This window comes from Dermacentor andersoni, chromosome 3 (genome assembly GCF_023375885.2).
Source record: "Dermacentor andersoni chromosome 3, qqDerAnde1_hic_scaffold, whole genome shotgun sequence".
Taxonomy (NCBI): Eukaryota; Metazoa; Arthropoda; class Arachnida; order Ixodida; family Ixodidae; genus Dermacentor; species Dermacentor andersoni.
The window spans coordinates 85716432-85736174 of NC_092816.1; the positions used below are offsets into that span (position 1 = coordinate 85716432).

General features: G+C 46.2%; 2 protein-coding genes, 1 long non-coding RNA gene and 1 other non-coding gene across 6 annotated transcripts in view; 3 read left to right on the plus strand and 1 right to left on the minus strand.

The window, feature by feature from the left end:
* The first annotated feature begins 656 nt into the window (after positions 1-656).
* On the plus strand, positions 657-4092 carry LOC126542795 (uncharacterized). Of its 2 annotated transcripts, none has more exons than XR_008608360.2 (5): positions 657-1750; positions 2023-2114; positions 2188-2344; positions 2848-3072; positions 3871-4092. It is a non-coding gene; the product is annotated as an uncharacterized lncRNA (long non-coding RNA). The 2 variants fall into 2 exon arrangements; XR_008608365.2 differs by having other exon boundaries at positions 659-1750; positions 2907-3072.
* Positions 4093-6508: 2416 nt separating this feature from the next.
* Positions 6509-6581, minus strand: TRNAK-CUU (transfer RNA lysine (anticodon CUU)). Its single transcript has one exon. It is a non-coding gene; the product is annotated as a tRNA-Lys (tRNA).
* A 724-nt stretch (positions 6582-7305) lies between these two features.
* On the plus strand, positions 7306-10861 carry LOC126543967 (uncharacterized). Of its 2 annotated transcripts, none has more exons than XM_050191136.3 (2): positions 7306-7450; positions 8656-10861. In XM_050191136.3, exon 2 carries the CDS (start codon positions 8662-8664, stop codon positions 10579-10581), a length of 1920 nt encoding a protein of 639 aa, XP_050047093.1. In that variant the 5' UTR covers positions 7306-7450; positions 8656-8661; the 3' UTR covers positions 10582-10861. The 2 variants fall into 2 exon arrangements, with proteins under 2 accessions (XP_050047093.1, XP_050047101.1); XM_050191144.3 differs by lacking the exon at positions 7306-7450 and adding an exon at positions 7569-7820.
* A 1016-nt stretch (positions 10862-11877) lies between these two features.
* LOC126543953 (peptidyl-prolyl cis-trans isomerase FKBP8-like) overlaps positions 11878-19743 on the plus strand; it is a 43376-nt gene continuing 35510 nt past the window's right edge. Inside the window, exons 1-4 of the mRNA XM_050191127.3 lie at positions 11878-11976; positions 12269-12647; positions 15727-15874; positions 18478-18565. Of these exons, the coding sequence (XP_050047084.1) occupies positions 12285-12647; positions 15727-15874; positions 18478-18565 (599 nt within the window). The 5' untranslated portion in view covers positions 11878-11976; positions 12269-12284. The remainder of the gene's footprint in view (positions 11977-12268; positions 12648-15726; positions 15875-18477; positions 18566-19743) is intronic.

Genomic DNA, 19743 nt, shown 5'->3' on the forward strand with positions numbered 1-19743 from the left:
AACCAGAGAAACTTCTAAAGCGCACAGCCATAGGGTTAGGCGAGGTTCCCGTTAGGCTGATTAGCGAACTAGGATCAAAAAGTAAGGAAGCTCTGTGGGAAGCAGTAGAAAAAGGCTTACAAGATAGGCGAATACCAGACAGCCGGAGACAAAGTAGAATGAATTTAATGTATAAAGATAAGGGAGAAAAGAATTGAATTCACCCATATAGACCGTTGACCATTATATCGGCAATATACACGTTAGCAATACAGGTAATTAAATTACAAGTGCAAACATGGGCAGAGAATGGTATGGGAGAACTTCAGAACGGGTTCAGAATAGGCGTCTGGATGATAACTTATTTGTTCTTATTCAGTGTATTGAAATATCCAAAGAGAGGAGACTGTTTTATGTGGCTTTTTTAGATATTACCGGAGCGTATGACAACGTAGACCACAAAATTTTGTGGGATATTCTGGAAGGCATAGGCAACGACTTTATATAGCTTTTGACAGAGACCTACCTAGAAAATACAGTTTGCGTTGAATGGGGAGGGATGAGGAGCGAGAAGCAAGTTGATATCAACTAGGGACTGCTGTTTGTGATGTACATGGTAAGTATGAAAAGGCCGCTAGAGGGAAGCAATTTTGGATTTTATCTCTCATACAAACAGGCGGTTAAAATAGTAGAGCAGTAGCTTCCAGGTTCGTTTTATGCCGACGACATTGTGTTGCTAGCTAACAAGCGGAGTGTTATGCAACGCCTGGAGAATATATGTGCACATGAAGGTAAGAATTTAACATTTGAAATTTAGCGTTAGGAAATCAGCTTTTATGGTAAACAGTACTCAATGAAAACAGTGAACAGACAGTATCAATACAGGGCCAGGAAATACCTCGAGTAAAAGAACACAAATACCTCAGTATACACTTAAAAAAAATCCACGCTTAATCTCACGCTAAACTGTGAGTTTTAGCGTGACGCGCATGTAAATGAGGGGCGGACAAAGACAATTGCACACGGTAATAACAGGTGTACAATAATGAACAAGTACAAAGGGAAACAAAACAAGATTATACAATATTTATGCAATACTCCCAAAAAAGAAAACAGAACCTACATGCTAACGTGCATAGCACCCAAAGTACTGTTCGACTCACTGAAGAGGTCAAAATTATTGTTTACATAAGCTATATACATATTCGTATAGAGCTACCAATCCCTCCAAAATATTACACAGACGCACGCACGCACGCACGTGCACAGCACACACGCCAAAAGGAAACGGCGACGCGCTCACAGGAAGCGCCTGACAAAAAAAAAAAGGAAAAGTGTGGGGAACCGAGGTCGTTTGCGCTGTCGCATCTCCCTCTCCCAGAAGGAATGAAGAGGTTCTTGGAAAGCAGGGACGGGCGATTCTCTCTGTCAGCATCAGCTCCCACCAGCGAGGACGGGGCGAGAAAGCGAAGCGGGACTTTCCTTGCTGTCTATTTTTTCTTCGTCACGCTCAACGCCGGCTGCCCGCAGGGGCGCAGGCGAGTTCCCGCCAAATGGCGCGGGGGCGCAAGCAGTTGCGTGAGTTGCCGCCAAATGCTAGCTCTGGATGCCAGCTCGTTCCGCGTCTCTTGGTAGACTAGTTGGTGCATTTCTGTTATCATGGACTGCGCATAGAAACGCAAACTACACAAAAGTGACATGGACAAAAACAGCGCAAGCCCTTTCCATGCAGTGGAGCCGCCGTATCTCGCCGTTCAAGATATGCGTACTCGTAAGTGGCATTTTAATTTGACGTTGTGTAATGCATGACTGTCTTTTTCATGTGAACAAAACTCGCTTTGTATTGCGTAAATGGTTTTGCAACGTATGATAAGCTCCTTGTCTTTTGGGCTTATTTTTTCTGACAGGAAAAAAAAAAAAAGAGGCTTTATATGAGAACGATCAAGCGTTCGAGAGTTGGGACAGGGAAATGTGAGACGTACTTTCATGTATATATTTCTAATATTATTTTTTCGTCTTGTATTTTCCTTAATTTTTCTCAAGGAAACACTGGAACGACACTGCTTAAATTGAAGCACAGTGTGCGAATGACCTGCTACGCTCGGAACTGTCGCCACCATTCGGGAAGAAATCAGGTAAGACGCTTGTCTGGTTGTCATTGCGGACAAGTCATAATTAATTAGAAGTTGCTTTCGTTCCTTCCCACAGATGAAAAAACAAAACTGTATATGCCTGTACGATATACGTCTGGTGCATTGCAGGTAAGAATGGATTGTGTGTGGCACATCTCCGCATGTGAACTAGAGTAGATCTAGGAACATCAGACAAGAAGCCGCGTATGTGAAACCCTGCGGATAGCCCATATGTAAGTTGTTCCTCAATTTTTCTGTTGTTGTATTTTCGTAGTTTACGTGTAATACTTTGTCACCGCGGTCTCGACGTTATGTATACCTATACATTTGTCTCGTGGCAGTCTGCGTGCTATTTTGTTTGTGCAACTGTGTTGTATTCATTTATCGCGCTGCCTGGATGTCTTTTTTTTTTAAAATGATATTCTGAGCCAAGCCAGTAAATCTATCCTTCCTGTCCTCATGTTTCCTTGGGCGGCTCTAAAGTGTATCTTAGAGGAATATTTAGCTTCAGATTCCCGCATGGAACAGATGGTGATTTACATGCTGTGTTTTCTTTTTAGAGAAACTATGTATTCATGTTTATATTTGGCTGATTTTCATTTTGTCATTCATACAATACCGCAGCCATATGTCGTTCTGTCATAGAACGTTGTTTCTAGATATATTTGTTTTATGTGGTTAAAACATTTAAAACGAGAGCGATCATATTTCTTATCCTGACCATTATTTTTTACAGACCACGATAACCACGTATTTGGATGTCTGGTTTAGCTCTACATGCGCTGGTTCGTGCAGGTGAACTTTTTTTCGAGATACGGAGGAACGGACATCGGTCATGCCGTGCGCACTCTTCTGCAGGGCATACTTACAAATGAAGCTGCACTGCAGTTCAGCTGGAAAGGGTCGCAGGGGAGGAAGCACGCCTTCGTGAAGCTCCCGGCCATCACGAATCTCATTCTAAGTAAGAAATATGGCATAACAATCAGCTTTCTTGTGCACGTTGCGAACATCGGTACCAACTGCATGCTTCGTTTTTTTTTTTCTTCATTCAAACAAGCTGCTGCCTATTGCATCTTGCTGCGTCCAGTATTAGCACTTTCTTTAATAAAATAATGCCGTAATAAGTGAGTTCTACTTGCGGCGTCCATATTTTGTCACTGCTTTTGAGAAGTTTGTTTTGCTTCACCATATAATATATGCTGTATATGCTGTTTCTGCTTTAACCCATGTATGCAAACTGTTTTCTGCAAAACATAGACCTATCATCGTTGCCACCATGTCAGCAAGTATATGTATCATGCCATAAACTTCCCCTCTTGCCTCTCCAGACATTTACCTATTCACCTCCTTGTGCCGCTTGGCGCTCCGGGCTCCGGCGCGTTCTTTGTCTCAGCGTTTCAACTTGGCTGTTTCATGCAGTGCTCACGGGAAGCAACAAGACGGATCGTGGTGTAAATAGCCGCACTACCGACACAGTAGCCACTGTGTATGCGTGTTTTGTTATGGTTCCGTGTTGAGTTCCCCCTATTGCTAACGACATATAAATTGTCAACTATCCGGTACTTACACGATTTGTGTCGTCCAGCCACTCTTCCTGACATCTTCGATACTGATTTGCACGTCCCTAATATTACTTTGTTATCGTTTCTTTATCTGGCTTATGATCTTTTTTATTGTTTCATTTCTTCAAATGGAATGCGACTAACCAACTGAACTATAAAGCGGGGGCAGCTTTCTTATATGTGCCGCTTTATTGCAGCATCTGTGAGGAGCACCTTCCCAGACGCTTCACTGGCTTCAGTGGCTGGAGTCACGAAACGCTGGTTAGTCGGAGCAGCTGACAGGGATGGAGGCCGGAACGAGAGAAGGCGTCGTGACCCCGCTTCAAGCCCACCATGAACTAGCATTTGAAACTTTTGTGAACGTGTGGGTGTATACATATCCAAGACAAATACAAGAAATAAAGACCTGTATAAGAACATTTTGTCTGGCATTTATGTGGCATGAAAAGTACAAAAAAGCGTTGGCTTTCGTCTGGTACTTCTATGCCGGCCACCACACAAGCGTGATGCGTGATGCGCATGCTGTTGTAAGTGCATGATGCAAATGCTACGATTATTCGGGGCGTCAAAAGCAACGTCGGCTTTTAGCACCGGGCCGGTACAATGCCGACCATTATTGTCGTCAGGGCCATGGCTGGCCCGCGCGTGGCATGCGCTCGGCTGCGTTGGCCAAATAGAATGGCCCTACGGCTGGCCGACTGACTACGTACCTAAAGCCTTGGTAGGCCCTCGTATGGGACGCCGTCGGCCAAGTCGGCCACAGTGGTCGGGCCTACATCGATTGCCGACGATCGGCCGACGTTAGGCCAATGTCAATCCCCAAAGCTGGGCCGCCCTCGGTTGCCGAGGTCGGGCCAACCGTTTTGCAGTCGGCCGGAGACGTCGGGCCGACTTTTTGCCGCGGTCTTTTTGTTGCTTGGGCCGGAGCGAGCTGAAAACGAGAGTTCAAATTCCGTCGTACGCTGCGGTCCTCATTTAGTGGCGAGATTTTCCCGCTTTGAGTGTCTCCTTTAGAACGCTTGAAAGCACTACAATAGGTAGTGGCTGCCTTTGAAGGCGCGCAACATGGTAGGCTACTGCTCGGTGCCGCAGTGCCGGACGTACGCAACGGAGCCCGGTGTCAGCCTTATTCACACGTAGCCGCAGGACAAGAAGCTGCGTGAAGCTTGGCTCGCGAAACATAAAACCGGCAAACAGCCATCGGCTACAACTCGGGTATGCAGCAAACACAGACGCGAGGAATAAATTTCTGCTACGGCGCCGGGTCTGCATGTTCGGAAAACGCGCACTGAGACGCTCGCCCGAGTCCGCTGCCCGTCTAATGTCATGACGGTTTGGTCTATATAAACTTGTCCATGCTATAGATATTGGCAAGTTCACTGGAGTGGAAAGGGAGCGGCAAGGAGCACATTAAAAAAAAAGCATGGCATATGGTCATGTTTGAGTTATGAATTAATGCACTGGATTACAAAAAAGAAGCAGCGGGAAATCGCATGCAGAGAACACCGATAAACATGCAGTGCGACGCAACTCGAGGAATAATATTGAAACGTCCAAGAATTTAGAAGAAAAAAAAATTGAATCGTCGCAACGGCACAGAGCAGGCGTCGAAGTCTCTACAATGAAATTATTTTTGAACAGCTCTGATAGCGCCCGCGCGACAATGGTTGCTTGTATACTGTCAAATGCTCGTATTCTGTGGCCTAAAGCTCATGGCACGGTGCGGAAACGCGTACGCGGCGAAAGCAAAACAGTGCGCGGACAAGCATGCAGACGCGCAGTCGGTCGCTGCGAATCTGTGCGATCGCTGCATTGAGGCTTAATTCTATTACGCTCCATTTAGTTATACAAACACTATAAGAACATATTTCACATAGTTTGCTCCCAGCGTTTGCCTACCTTTCATGCAAGAAGCCGGTTCGGAGACTCCATCGCGGCGACCGCGCGCAGTGGCGTTGCGTTCACTGTACGTGTTCGGTGAAGAGATAGCGTCTGTAAACGATTCTGTGCTTTCAGTTTGCCCAAGATTATTATTTAGACAGTAAAAAACTTCTCTCGTTTCGAAAGTACTTACAGAAATGTCCGGGAGAGCTCGCGCGTGGTGTTTTCAGTGAGCGCTGACAGCAAAACCTAGCTATGAGGAGCGCGCCGCGTGATCCCTCATACTACGCCAGCGAGGCGCTTCCGATAGATGGCGACTCCGTAACTCCTCGCCGCCAATACTAGATCGACGGACATGGAAAGTACAAATGCAGCGCGCTCCTGGCGCTCGTTGCGCTGCCTCTTTAACTTCCCGGATGCACACAGACACAGAATCAGCACTATGTATGCGAAATTCAAAGCGTAATTCAATAGCGTCCCGCACGTAAACTAGGTTATCACGCTATACTAAAACTCGCTTTCCGCAAAGTTCGTTTGCAGAACGGTTGCACTATATATATTTCTCTTAATCCCACTATTACGCTAACATTAAACTAAAACTGTCTACTGCCTATCGCTGGTTCAATTCCACTGAGCACCGGCCAAATTTAAAATTTTTGTCATTGAAGAGCGGCACATACCAATGTGGCACACATCCAGTTACCCAACTTTGTGCCAAAAGGGTTAATTAAAGAGAGGAATATACCCAGTCACAGTCAGGCCGACGGTTTCCAACCCTGTTCCTTCAGCACATCAGCCTGATGCTGTTCTACCCAGTGAATCAGTCATCCAAGTAGGCGGGAAAACAGTTACGCTGTCAAATAGGTAGAAAGGTAGATCCGTGAAGTTCCCAAGGAATGCTAATCACATAGAAGGAAGAAAATAAAGGAAGAAAAAAAAAGTATAAAAGAGTGACGCCCAACGTGGGGCTCGAACCCACGACCCTGAGATTAAGAGTCTCATGCTCTACCGACTGAGCTAGCCGGGCATGGCGAAATAGCGTTCAAATTAACTCTTATATATCCAACGTCGCTTACTTTGTGTTGAGCTGTTTTTTTTTTTAAATTAATTTTTGTCACCTCTTTGCCACCTGAAAGTTGTCCGAAATGTTATGTTGTTGCTTGTATTTATGTTATGACTCCGTTTTACTCAGACCCATCGGTTCATTCACGCACTGCGGTTGGTTGTTTTCAGGAAAAGCGAGCATGCTGTAGAAATAGAAATCGTAATCAGTAGGCGATCGGCACCTACATTCGGCCCTGTTCCGTCAGCACCGTTAACAAACGTGGTAGAAGTGCCTTAACATTTTGTCATAGGACAGCAGCGCCCTGGCTTCCTACCGGTGCTAAGGACAAACGCAAACAATGGTAGTTTTTCATTACAAATATAATTTGTTTCGATTCGTTCTTTCGTTTCTGTAGTCCAAAATAATGCAAACCTCCGAACGGTGGTATAAAGCACTTTCAACAGATGGCGTTTGCCTCGTCTCACCGTAAGAGGCGACTGGAGGATTGGTGGAAGAAAAGTAGGGAAACGACAAAAGACGGAGACGTACAAAAGCACAGTTCGCAATAGGGGATCAGAAAATTGTTCTTTTTTTTTCTTTTTTCATTGTTTAACCTAGGTAGGATATTAGGCAGTAGAGTAGCAAGGGCTTGGTGGCGCAACCCACCGCCACGTTCCAAAGGGGACGCTTATAATATCCATCCATTCATCGTCACGCAGGCCGTCACGTGAGGGCGAAAGAAAAAAATGCCCAAAACAGCACCGGGAATTAGGCTTATCGTGCGTTGCTGACGTTGCCGACGCGTTCGGCAAACTAAAATAGTTTTAGTTAGTAATCTCCTTCACACAAAGGTAAGAAAATGCCGTATTTGCCCAATGTCCTAGATTTCTGGGAACTCCGGTCTCTCACTCCGAACCACGCGTGCCTGCAGCGCCGAAATGGGGCGATGGCAATGCGCTTGCTGAAATCAAGTCGGCATTGCCCTTGCGAATGTAGTTGTGGGCGCACACAAACTGTAGCGTTCTACTATACATGCCGGTGTCTGAAAATTATTGACGCGTTTATTTTGCTTCGGGAGCGGTTTTGCTAGGTTTTACGAAGCGGCATGGTACTGGCCATCAATTTTGTTGGTGAATCGTCGTCTTCGCTCTGCGCAACAAGAACCGAACGCACCTTTGCAAGGCGACAGCGCTGGTCCCGAAAATGTGATAAGTATCCTATGTACGCACACGTCAATTTCCTAACTATTTAGGAAAGACTGGTCAGCTGTCACGTTGTAGCAGCAGGTCATCATTCCGCACAGAGGCACAGTAACGGCGTGGTCAGGTCGCTGAAAAATTCATCGACACCACGATATATTGGTAGCACTGGCGATTCTTGCGGGGCGGTCGAATTGACATCGAGGAACGCTTCTGGCGCTTTACAGAAACACCGGTCGGCCCTTGCCGTCTGTGCGGCGTTAGCGGGAGTGCGACGTACTCGTTGCCCAAGCTGCAGAATGCGAATGGAATCTTTGTCCCCTTTGCCGTTTTCACGCTGTTGCCAAAGGCGTCAGCGTCGTTGGACCTTTAGCCAAGTGATAGAAATTCGACATCGCGATGCCTTCCCACTGATTAAGCCCACACAGGCGAAACCATAAAACGAGCGTTGAATGCAGCTAAAATTTTTGTTCCACATACATAACGCTTTCTGCATTATGTTCGCAACGTGTGCAGATTTTTAGTATTGTCTAGTCGTTTGTAGTGTGTGTAGTAGTATTCAGTAGTTTTGTGTAGATTTTTAGTAGGCGTTTAGTAGTAAACACAGCCTTCGGTTTGTGTTTCTCTCGCCTGCATTTGATTGGCTCACGCTGTGTCATGTAACATGATGGTGGTTCTAAAATTTCAGATGCTTGGCCATTGCAATGTTTGCCATTTCATCGCAGTGATGTAAACATTTGCTGCTAACAAGGCTGTTCTTTGGCTTCAGCCTGCTTTTAGATTTAAAATCTGTATGGCTTTCGAAAATTCGTGCCCGCGTTTCTTACCAAGAATGATATATTCATTCCCTTCTGCAGGTCGTCATGGAAGAAGAGCAGCTAGATTACGATACGGTTGTCTACCAGTGTGGTGCCTGTGACGAGCAGTTCTCCTCTCTGGAAGAGATAGAGCAGCACCACAGTGCTGATGGAGGAAACATGTGTCCATTCATGGTGGCTGCTGCCATTCAGCCTCAAGCTGATGGCAACAAGTCTGAAGTTGTGGTTGTCTCCGAAGGTGTAGCTATCCCTGAGAGTGTGGTTGTCTCAGGAGACATTATAGTTCCAGAAGATGTGGCTCTTTCTGAAGATGTCGACGATCCAGAGCCCATGGTTGTTGAAGCGCACCCTGTGACCGGTCACGGGCATGCTTGCACAATATGTGGGTGCAGCTTCAGTTCAAAGTTCCTCTTGGAAGCGCATGTGCAGTCACACCGGAACAACGAGCAGAAGGTCTACTCTTGTGAACTGTGCAAGCAGAAGTTCTGCGACTCAAGCGAATATGTCACGCACCTTGTGTCCAGCCATGCCAAGAAGGACCACTGCTGCACCATCTGCAATAAGTGGTACACATCACGCAGCAACCTAAAGACGCACATGATGATCCATGCTGGGCGTAAGCCCCACCAGTGTGACATTTGCGGCCGCCAGTTCACTGTGTCGAGCAACCTGAAGGCTCACCGGCGCATTCATACAGGTGAGCGCAAATATGTCTGCCAAGTGTGCAACAAGGGATTCATCACGTCTACCCACCTCAAGACACACATGGCAGTGCATACTGGTGAAAAGCCATACCAGTGTGAGATATGTTTTCGCGAGTTTGCTGTCAACAGCAATATGCGTGCTCACATGCTTACACACACAGGTGAGAAGCGACATGAGTGCCAGATCTGCGGCAAGCAATTTGCCACCTCGAGTCATGTCAAGACTCATTTGCTGTCCCACACGGGCCAGCGGGATCACAAGTGCTCAACATGTGGCAAGTCCTTCACGGTAGCCTCCAACTTGAAGGCGCACATGAAGATCCACTTGGGCCAGCGAGACCATGCGTGCGACCTCTGCAACAAGCGCTTCTACACCAACAGCGATCTCCGGTCTCACAAGATGATCCATACAGGGGAAAGGCCGTACCAGTGTGATGTGTGCCTCGAGCGCTTCACGAAGATGTCCAACCTCAACTCGCATCGAACTACCCACACAGGTGAGCGGCCCTACCAGTGCGAAGTCTGCCTTAAGCGTTTCCGAAAGGCCGTCAACCTGCGAACGCATCTGCAGACGCACCAGTCGGACCGCGCTCACCCGTGCACTTTGTGTGAAGAAGCTTTCCCAAACATCACGAGGCTAAAGGCACATACAAAGAAATGCCATCAGGAGGTCTTTGGCTGTGAGCAGTGCAATCGCAGGTTTCAGTCACGCTCAGCGCTAGAAGCACACCAGAAGCTCCACTCCGACGCATACTCCTTCTTCTGCAATGTGTGTGAGCGGTCGTTTGCCAAAGAGCAGCACTTGTTGAAACACATGGAAGGGCACGCAACAAAGAAGAACGAGTGTCCCACCTGTAACCTGCGGTGCACTTCAACGAATCAGCTAGAGATTCACATGCGGACGCACACTGGAGAAAGGCCATACGCCTGCAACGTGTGTCCACGGCGCTTCACAAAGCAGGTCAACCTCAAACGTCACTTGCAGGTTCACACAAAAATCAAATTTGAGTGCCAAGTCTGCCTGAAGAACTACATTTCGGAGAAAACATTGCATTCACACTATCGAAACTCCCACCCAGGCTTTGTTTCCAACCCCGACTTCACGGGTGCCACGAACGAAATCCATATTGTGGTCAAGCAGGAGCCTGGAGTTGAAAATTCCTCGCATGATGGAGACTACATTGTGGACAATGAAGGTGAAGTGGAAGGTTTGGAAGAGGAAGATGAGGAACAGGAAGTCAAAAGTGAAGATGAGGCTTAAAGGCAGCAAATGCAGCATGAACTGAAAGCACAAATGAAGTTAGTGAATCAATGTAACTGCAACAGAGAAGTGGCTTATACCAAACAACAGGGAGCTCTGTTAAACACAGAGGAGGTGGCTTTAGGAACAAACCAAAGGTTTCCTTGGGACATCATTGTGGCAAGTGTTAGGTAGAACATGTTAAATAATAAAAAAAATTACAACAGCTGCTGAAAATGCATATTATAACGTTTGTATATTACAGCTCGTGGAATGAACTATTGAAACACTGTACAGTACAGCACTTGCCTGAGTTTCGTTCATCTCGGAATTCCACACTGTCACCACACACCAGTATGTGGTTTTAAAAGCCATGCCTTTGCAAATGTTGAGGCACATTTCTTGTCACTTTAAATTTTGTGCTCATAGAGAATAATGTATCACTGTAAAACATCTACATTCCGCAGCTTCCAACAGTTATAAACAGACGCGAATCGCGTCAAACAGCAGCCACGCTACTTCCAGGTTAACTGCTGAGGTGTTGCCAGAAGTGTCGGAAAACCTTTGCAGTATAATCTCTGCAATACCGTTTCCTTTCTTCAGAAATGCTTCCACAGCCTTGATGCTATGTTAAGAGTCCCCTTCTTAATTTATCATTTAATCTCTTGTTATGGGGGTGGAGCACTAATCAGTAGAAGTGTGCAAACAAGTAAAAGGCAAGCTGCTGCTGATAGTCGACCCAGTACTAACGCAAGCGTATACCGGCTAGTGATTATATGAAATCGTAGATTAAACGGCGTGACAGAAGGCTATGCCATGCACGTTATTCTAGGTTAATTATTCCGCGTGGTCATAACTGGTTACTAGAATATGCTGGAATAGTACGCACGTCGTCATTTCGATTTGTGCAGTCTTCACGCGCCGCCAGTAAAGCTCCCTGTGGGAGCACACGAAAAATGACTATGCCCTCAACGACGTTCCCATGACGAGCAATGCGCTCAATATAAAAGCCCTAAATCCGTAGGTTTATCTTCATCAGCCTATTTTATCTCCACTGCAGGATGAAGGCGTACCGCAGTCTTTTTCCCTGTCTTGCGTCAGCTGACAGTGATCTACGATCAAATGCCTCAAAATTTTCCCGGTTCTGCAACTCGAACAGACCAACGGTTACTACGCAATACATGGCCTGCCCAACAACATTTCTTCCTCTTATTCTCAGCCAGACATTGGCTACCCCAGAGAATACCTACTGGTAAAATCCGTAAAAGTTCGAAGCTGCGAACACTGTAGAAAACACAGAAAACGACAGGCCGCCGGCGCGCCGATCGCGACACCAAACCGTGCGGTCATTGGCCCATTTGGCTGCGTGCGCTCCGCGCGGCGGAACACGCCGGTCTGCTGCGACGAAGAAAACGTGTGAGTTTCGGACGGTCCGGCTTTCGGACGCGTCACGCCCCTTGTTTTTTCTGTCGCACCATCACCACCAGACGCTTAGAGCTCTGAGTTAACCGTTTCTAGCCGTAGGATCGTAAGTGCACCCGCCTTAGGTTGTCTTTAAAACACAGCGCCTCGAAATCCAAAGTTTCGAAAAGTTCTAGAACGGGAGGCCGCCGACCCCGTCGTATATGTGCCGCGTAGGGAACGTTTCCTTCGTGACTCCGCGTCGAAACTCCGCACCGGCGGTTTATGATACACTCTTCTGTTCCAGAAGAAAATAAGCAGTTATGCCTGTGATCACGGAGGTGACTGGTAACGAAGACGTCCCGCTCCGAGTCGGTCCAATGGGAGACGGCCCTGACGTGCCTGCTGCAGAGGTCGTCAAAGGCGACGGCAGTAGCGATCCTTCGCAACTACCCGGAGGGTCGCGCGCGCGGAAAGTTGACGGCTCTGGGGACGATGACGACGACGGTGACTCGTCAAGCGCGGATATGCCGCCGCTGGAGAGCTTCGATGTCGATGAAAAGTCGTCCACTGACAAGAAAGCTAAGAAGGAAAAGAAAATAGTCATCGAAGACGAAGAGCCGGAGAAGGAGGTTGACGAGGACGGCTGGCTCGACGTCCTCGGAAGCGGCGAACTCAAAAAGCGGGTGAGTATATAAGATACTACGAGCGGCGCATATGAACTTGAGCGAATACGTTGCGTTCGTTTCACTAAGGGTAATCGTGAAAGAGCACTCTAAGTGCTCTTTCACGCCAGCTTTTTAAAACACGCACCTTTGTGGTCGGACGTCTGCGTAGAACGTTCCTATGCCTTTCGGAAATCGGCTTTTGAAACGCACCTGAGGCTGCACTTCATGAGCCAGCCGATCTCGTGTCGTTTGTGGTTGCACAGAGATATATGTAAGTTTCGCAACATTTTTACCTTTGGAGGTGGCTGTTTTGCTAACCGTTTTCATTTAAAACAGATCTTCAGACACTCACTTCTGTCTAGAGCATTCAAACAGTAAGAAAGCGTAATGTAACAGCATATAAGCGACCTCCAGGCTCCATGGCTCGTGTTCACATGGCTGCCACTTCATATAAGCATAACGTTTTTGTCACAGAAAGAACACTGTATCCAGGTCAACACAAATACACATAAATGTGCACCATAAAAACCAAGGAGATCTGAACACTGCGCTTGGCTCTCTTTGATCTGAACGCAGTGTCCAGGACTCTATGGCGCTTGTGGTATACATTTCATGTTTCTGTGTCCTTGTCTTTTTCACGCCATTGCGTCAAGATTAAACATAAGAGAGACTGATTCACTAAAATGCCAGCTCAAACCCATGTAACCTTTATCAGTCTTATTAAGGAAAGAGGTTATAGAAAGCCTGGCAAGAAGGTGCTGGCCTTTTGTGTGTCCTACATTACTAGCTTTGCGAGCTGCACATGTTCTTTGCCCTGCACTGCTTAGTCCACAGAGCTCGGAACTGTTAATGAAATGTCCGCCACTTGTCAGCACTTTTTGAGGTCTCTGCTTTTCGCCATCTCTTATAGATCATTTGCCCATCCTTAAGGGGGAATTAACTGTTCATGTAAAAAAGTAAAGTACATAACAAACACAGCATGCATGCTCAAAACTAGGTTCACATGAAGCACTGTCGCAATTTATTTAACATATTAATTTAACAGAACGAGTGCTGCACAACTCACTTGATACTGGATCATAAGGCAAGCCTGGCACATTCCATGCATGGCAGAGTTCCATGCCACTGAGTCACATGACCAATGGCTCTGCTAACTGCATGTCAATTCGATCCACTGGGCAAATCCATCTTTGACACCACACGTATTAGTAGCTGAAAGTATCTAGGTTTGTTATTCTTGAGGGTGTTTAACAGAGCAGAGATGTTTGGCATTAAGAAAAGGCTGTTTTGTATGGTAACAATAAACACTCAGCCTCAGTTTAGGCCACAGAAAGGTGGAGCGAGGTTATTAGTAACATAATGGAATAAACTTCATAAAGAAATGTACCTATGGGGAGGGGACTCTTAACAAGAATACTGGGCATAAACTAAGCTGCAGTGAGGGGAGCACAAATGTGTGAATGAGTTGCTTGCCAGGGATTTATTTAGGTTTGTGGCCTCAGTGCTGAGGTTTGCACAGTGCCATCCACTGCTGTGTAGAGCGCGCGAACGGCCGGCTTTGCTCTGCGGGACAGCACCTGGGGCAGGTAGCTGGACCCGAGATAGCATGCCCAGGAGCATGTGCGGCCTAATAAACGTGCAAACTTGCGCATGTTGCATTTAACCAGCGGTCATGTTCGTAAGCGCCTTTGTTATCTCGAACAGTCCGGGACTGCAGTTCATTTGTTTCGAAAGGACCTGCGGGTTATCAGCCCACGCGCTTCATTCTATGACATTTGCCGTGCCGCAAGCGCCCTCAGACCAAGTGCAGATTAAAGCAAACAAAAAAGCTGTTCAACGTCGCCACTTGTCAAAAGCAGTTCTACAGGTTCTGCATGTCTCTTAGGCCGCGCATGCTCCTGGGCACACTATCTCGGACACAGCAACTGCCACCAGGTGTCACCCTGCAGAGCAAAGCCGGCCGCTCGCATGCTCTACACAGCACTGGATGTCACTGTACAAGCTGCTTATGCAAAAACAATGCAATGGTAAACAAAAGTTACGCAGAAATATGCATTGAAACAATGACATCTCTGCCCTAACTTATCAGAATGTAGTATGGCTTGCCATTGCCACTGGCACAGAAGGGAAGAAGTTGACTCATAATACCACTCTGCTGTTTGCTTAACATTAATTCAAATGCTGAAAGGTAGTCTGACTTGTTTTGCTTGGTCTACCATAGCAAACATCCTAAGGATAACATTTGCAGGCAGATGGTGCATCTCACTTGGCAAGCCAATATTCTACGTAATGAAGCAAGCACAAAGAAAAGGTATAAAGACAATATAGTTCTTGTGGAGGGTATTTCCATTTCTTGCAAAAAGCAATTAAGCAAGCAGTATTTTACAGTGGTAGCTGTTGTGAAAAAAATCTGTTGAAAATGCTGAATAGCTTTGCAATACATATGATCCAGTTGTAATAGGTTCTTTGAGCTCTTAATCTGTTTGCACACCCATCAGTAGGTTATGCCACAAGTCTGGCTGCCTTACACCACCTCTTTATATTTTCAGGTATACATCTGGTAGTTGTCTTTATCTTTAACACTCAGTAACACTCGCAAAACACTAACAGTCACAATAAAATTTCTAGTGCAAGCATATTTCTTTTTGTGCAGATCCTGTTAGTCTGTGTTTTACTCCACTTTCCAAAGTATATCAGTTCACGACAAGGCGCTTGTACAGTGTGGTTCATTTTTAAAAGGAACACCCCACTGTCTGGGCCTCACTTTGCTGGCTCTCTAGCTGTTATTGCCAGCTGAAGCTATGTCAATGCATCATGCAGGGATGTACAAAGATGCCAGTGCCAGTAACCACAAGTCATCTGCAGGCAAAGCTGGAGGATTGTACACTTGCCAGAAGGGAAAAATCATGCATGCTCTGCAATCATGTGTTCACTTTAACAGTGGATCACACTCTGTGTTGCTAATGACCTCATTACCGTCACTAGCCATGTCCAGATTAGCAGCCAGTCATCACTCAACCTAATTTGTGCTTCTGAGATTCTCTTAGTTGCTGATTCCTAGTTTGTAAAGAAAAGCTTGTGATGCTGTGGGCCACAGGTGATCAAGCCAGGCCTGGGTAAGGACTCGAGGCCGCAGAGGTGCAACTGGGTTGTGCTAAACGTGAAGGGCACACTAGACGATGGCACTGTGTTTGAGGAACACAAGGACTGGCGCATCATTTTGGGCGACATGGAAACTGTCTGCGGTGAGTTATGTCAACACATGTTTATCTGACACTGTTTGGCAGCTTTGTTACTTTCGCTGATGCACTGCTTTGAACTTGAGACAAATGAATCCTGTACATTGCAGCCATGACTTGCCACATTGCACCGCCATCTTAAAGGAGGATGTTGTCGCTTCATCTTCCTTCTGCCTGCAACAGTTGGGTGCAGGGTGACTAAAATGTTTGCTATGTTGCTGGGTGGCTATCACAGGTTCCTGCCAAACCTGATGCAGCAGGTTCAGTTTTTCATCTTTGGGGCCACTTCTCAGCATAAGCAAAATGCCAGAACATGTGTGTGCAGTTGCAGAAAGCTCTCAGAGTGTGGAAATTAATCAGGAATCCTCTGCTAATGGTGTTTGTGATAGCTGATAGTAGGCTGGATGTACTGCTTCTGTTTTTTTTACTGGCCAGGAAGCCTTCTTGTAATATTTCATACAAGTATGCAAGCTACCACCTTATGAATTGCTTTAAAACAGTGGCAATTGGTCTGAGAGAAACATTTTCCTCTTGCATACCTTTATTACATCTCTTCACCCAGCTATCTTTTTTGTTAAGGAACCGCTTTTTAACACCAAGGCAGTCCTCGGTTTCTTAAATGATGTTATCTTACATGTTATAAGTCCAATAAACTCGTAGAGCATCCTCGTTCCAGAGGGTGGCGCTGCGATAATTATTTTGCATAGCACATGCCTCCAGGCCCTTGTGTTTCAATGGCTCTAAGGAGGCAATAGTGCTCTAGCCAATCTTAGAATCTGATATATTTTATACATTGTATCATTCTTTGAAATGCATCGTAATGTTCATAGTACACGTCATATGTAATCGCCACAATCTTATTATACAGATTTTACTCACTTTAGGGCGTATATTTTTAGGCCCTTTTGCAACCGCATCACTTCAACTTCATAGAATCCATCACTACACTGCAAAGACACTGAAACTGGCATGGCGCTCTTTGGCCATACCTGGCCCTTGCGCCAATAAAAACCGCACACAGTGGCAATTAGTGACCATTTCTTTCATAATTCCTGAAAAATGATTGCCGTGATAAATAAGTGCAATCTCTTCACTATGAGCAAAACAACTGCATTAGGCAATTTTATTGATTACAGATACCATGCTTTGTTTTACCTTCTGCCACATTTAACTTAAGTGCTCAAGTGAGTTGTGCAAGTTTTCCGTCTAAGTATTTCCCTGTAATTACTGGAGGTATCAGGCATATAGCCATTGCAAATGCTAGTACGTAAGGATGTCAGCACTGACAAATTTAGCAGTGTTTAATTCTTCACTGTTAGTAGCATATATTTCGTTTTTGAGTAGGTATTCAGTGAATCTTAACCCTTTGTGTGCCTAGAACAAGTCTCGCACGCCCAGGAATTTTTTTTTAGTCTACTGGCTGCCATAATTTTATCATTTTGACGTGAATGCCCACTAGGTGGCACCAGCTCCTCCCCCCCCCCCTCGGTTCCTCCCCAAATGTTTTTTTTTTCTTTTTTTTCTTGTGGGCACGGCTGGCTCCCTGCAGTATTGAAAAGCTTGTGGGGCTGCAACATTCATATGGAAATCGATTGCCAGTGAAGCTGTTTAGGCTGCATGCATGGGCTGCATACATGGGCTGCACACATTATGAAATCATACATTGTTTTGGTATGGCAGCACACTGCGGCAGCACAAGCACCGCCGAGGTCACCACACCTCCCATGCATCTGCTGCAACCACTTTTGCAGCCGTGCTGGCACCTCCAACACACGTGGCATTATAACCACAGAAGTGCTGGCCACGTGCACAGGCACCATCGCCACACTCTTTCCCTTCTCCCCCACGTGATTGGCAGCGTGCACATCCTGTCCACATGCTGGGTCCCCGATGCAGATGCAAGCCACCCAGGGTATCCCGCCTCGAAACGCATGCGGGCGATGCATACAGGGGCTAGAGGTAAACAGCTTTGCTGTGAAATGGCGGTGTGGAATCTGGTGACTGCAGAGATGATGGCCGCCTTTTTCAATGACAGATTTGTGGTGTTCTTTTTGACGTTTCTTCACCTAAGGTAAACAATTAGACCTGGAAAGCTTTAGTGAGCTATGTTCAGAGCTGCTACTTAGTACTGACGATTGCGAAGAAGCATTCGATCCTCTGGCTGCCTCACTCGCATGAGCCTGGCCTGATAAAAGCCCTTTGCCACTGGTGCCTCTGCAATTTCCTTTCCTCGCTGTTCGAGGTATGATGCGTTGCTTGGAGGATGCAGAAGCGAGTTTTGTTCCAAGAAATGTCAGGCTTCATGTAAGAGCACATCTGCCATGCCCATCTGCAATTTAAGAGCGTGAAAAGTTTGACAGTAACAGACTACAGAAAAGAACAAATGAACTCCCGATATTGCAACTACAAAAGCTGTCCACAATAGATCAGTTATAAAAGAAATTGGGGAAATTTTGATAGTTATCTAGAAAACTAAATTTGGTGCAGAAAAGGCTAATGGCAGAATCTGCAGCCTGTGTTGCTTGTGCTGGTATCATTCAGCATGATCTTGTGTGCTTGCCTTGTTGGGGTGCCCTGTCAATCTTGTTCTGGGCTGTGTTTTTGTGCAGGTTTGGACATCACACTCGCCCTCATGGAGAAAGGCGAGGTGGCCGAAATTGTGGTCCCTGCCAGGCTGGGCTATGGGGACCAGGGAAGGTGAGGCTGTAATGCTAACCCACAGCTTACACTTATGTTGGACCACAGTTTTCTGGGCTTTCGGCGTGCCGCCATTCACGAGTTTCTTTGGTACTGCTGTTACGTACTGTAAAATCCTGATCAATCAATGGAGCCCGCCCTGTCAACCTTCTCAGCCCCCCCTCCCCCTCTCGCCTCGTTATAGGCAATTGCCGATCTTGAAGTGCTTTTCTTCACAGTGTACAAGCAGTGAACAAGCATAGCAACATGACTGCCACAGTAATGTTGTTTTACTCAAGCATGAACCACTACAGCCATGTGAGTGACAGGTGATAGACAATGACTTAGTAGTTTGCACCATTTATTACTGGTGTCCGTCTTTTCCTGTGAGGCTAATTGCACCACAGCAATCTATACTATAGTGAAGATTGGCGATGTAAACAGAATTGCATTGTCATTAGCTACCATGAGGTAGTGACGGAAACTTTTGTGATATGTAGAGTGCTCGTCTTCAATTAGTACCTATTTGTAAGTGGCAGCACCATGTGGCTAGAGCCTCTTGCTTTAAATTTTGCAGCAAGTGAACGGTGAGTCCTTTGATGGGCCGGTACCTCGTTACAGATGCTCCGCATGCTGTTCAAACGATGAAGAAAAAGGCAGTTTTGATGCTCCTGATCAGTCTAGTGCAGGGGTTCCCAAATGAGGTTCCATGGAACCCAGGCATTCCATAAATAGCATTTGAGGGTTCCTTGAGCGGCCAAAATGAACCCGACCCCATCCCTTCTTCGGGGGATTTTCATATTACAGTTTAAGTTTAACGATTAAAAGCATAAACATATCTGTATGAAATAGAAGCAAGGGCGAGGGAGTTTCCACAGCACTTTCGGAAGGCAGGTTGGGTTCCCCAATGCCAGAAAGTTTGGGGACCTCTAGCCTAGTAAATAATGACTGAAAGCAAAATTAGGCATTTGCTTTTGCACATTGCACAGATCGCACATCAGGCAATCTTAAAAATTTGCAAGACGATCTTCAGGGCAGCTGCATTACAAATCTTATAACAGAGTGTAGGCTTCACTCTTAGCGTGTTAGGCGTCTCTTATTTGTTATTTTGTAATATGATATTGTATCCAACCACACGAGGCGTCTTATAAGCGTTAGCTACTTGGCGTCATGCATAAGGGTATTGAATCCAACAAAGG

What these genes read in the sequence shown, in the direction of transcription:
- LOC126543967 (XM_050191136.3), top strand. Translation starts at nt 8,662, where the DNA reads ATGGAAGAAGAGCAGCTAGATTACGATACGGTTGTCTACCAGTGTGGT.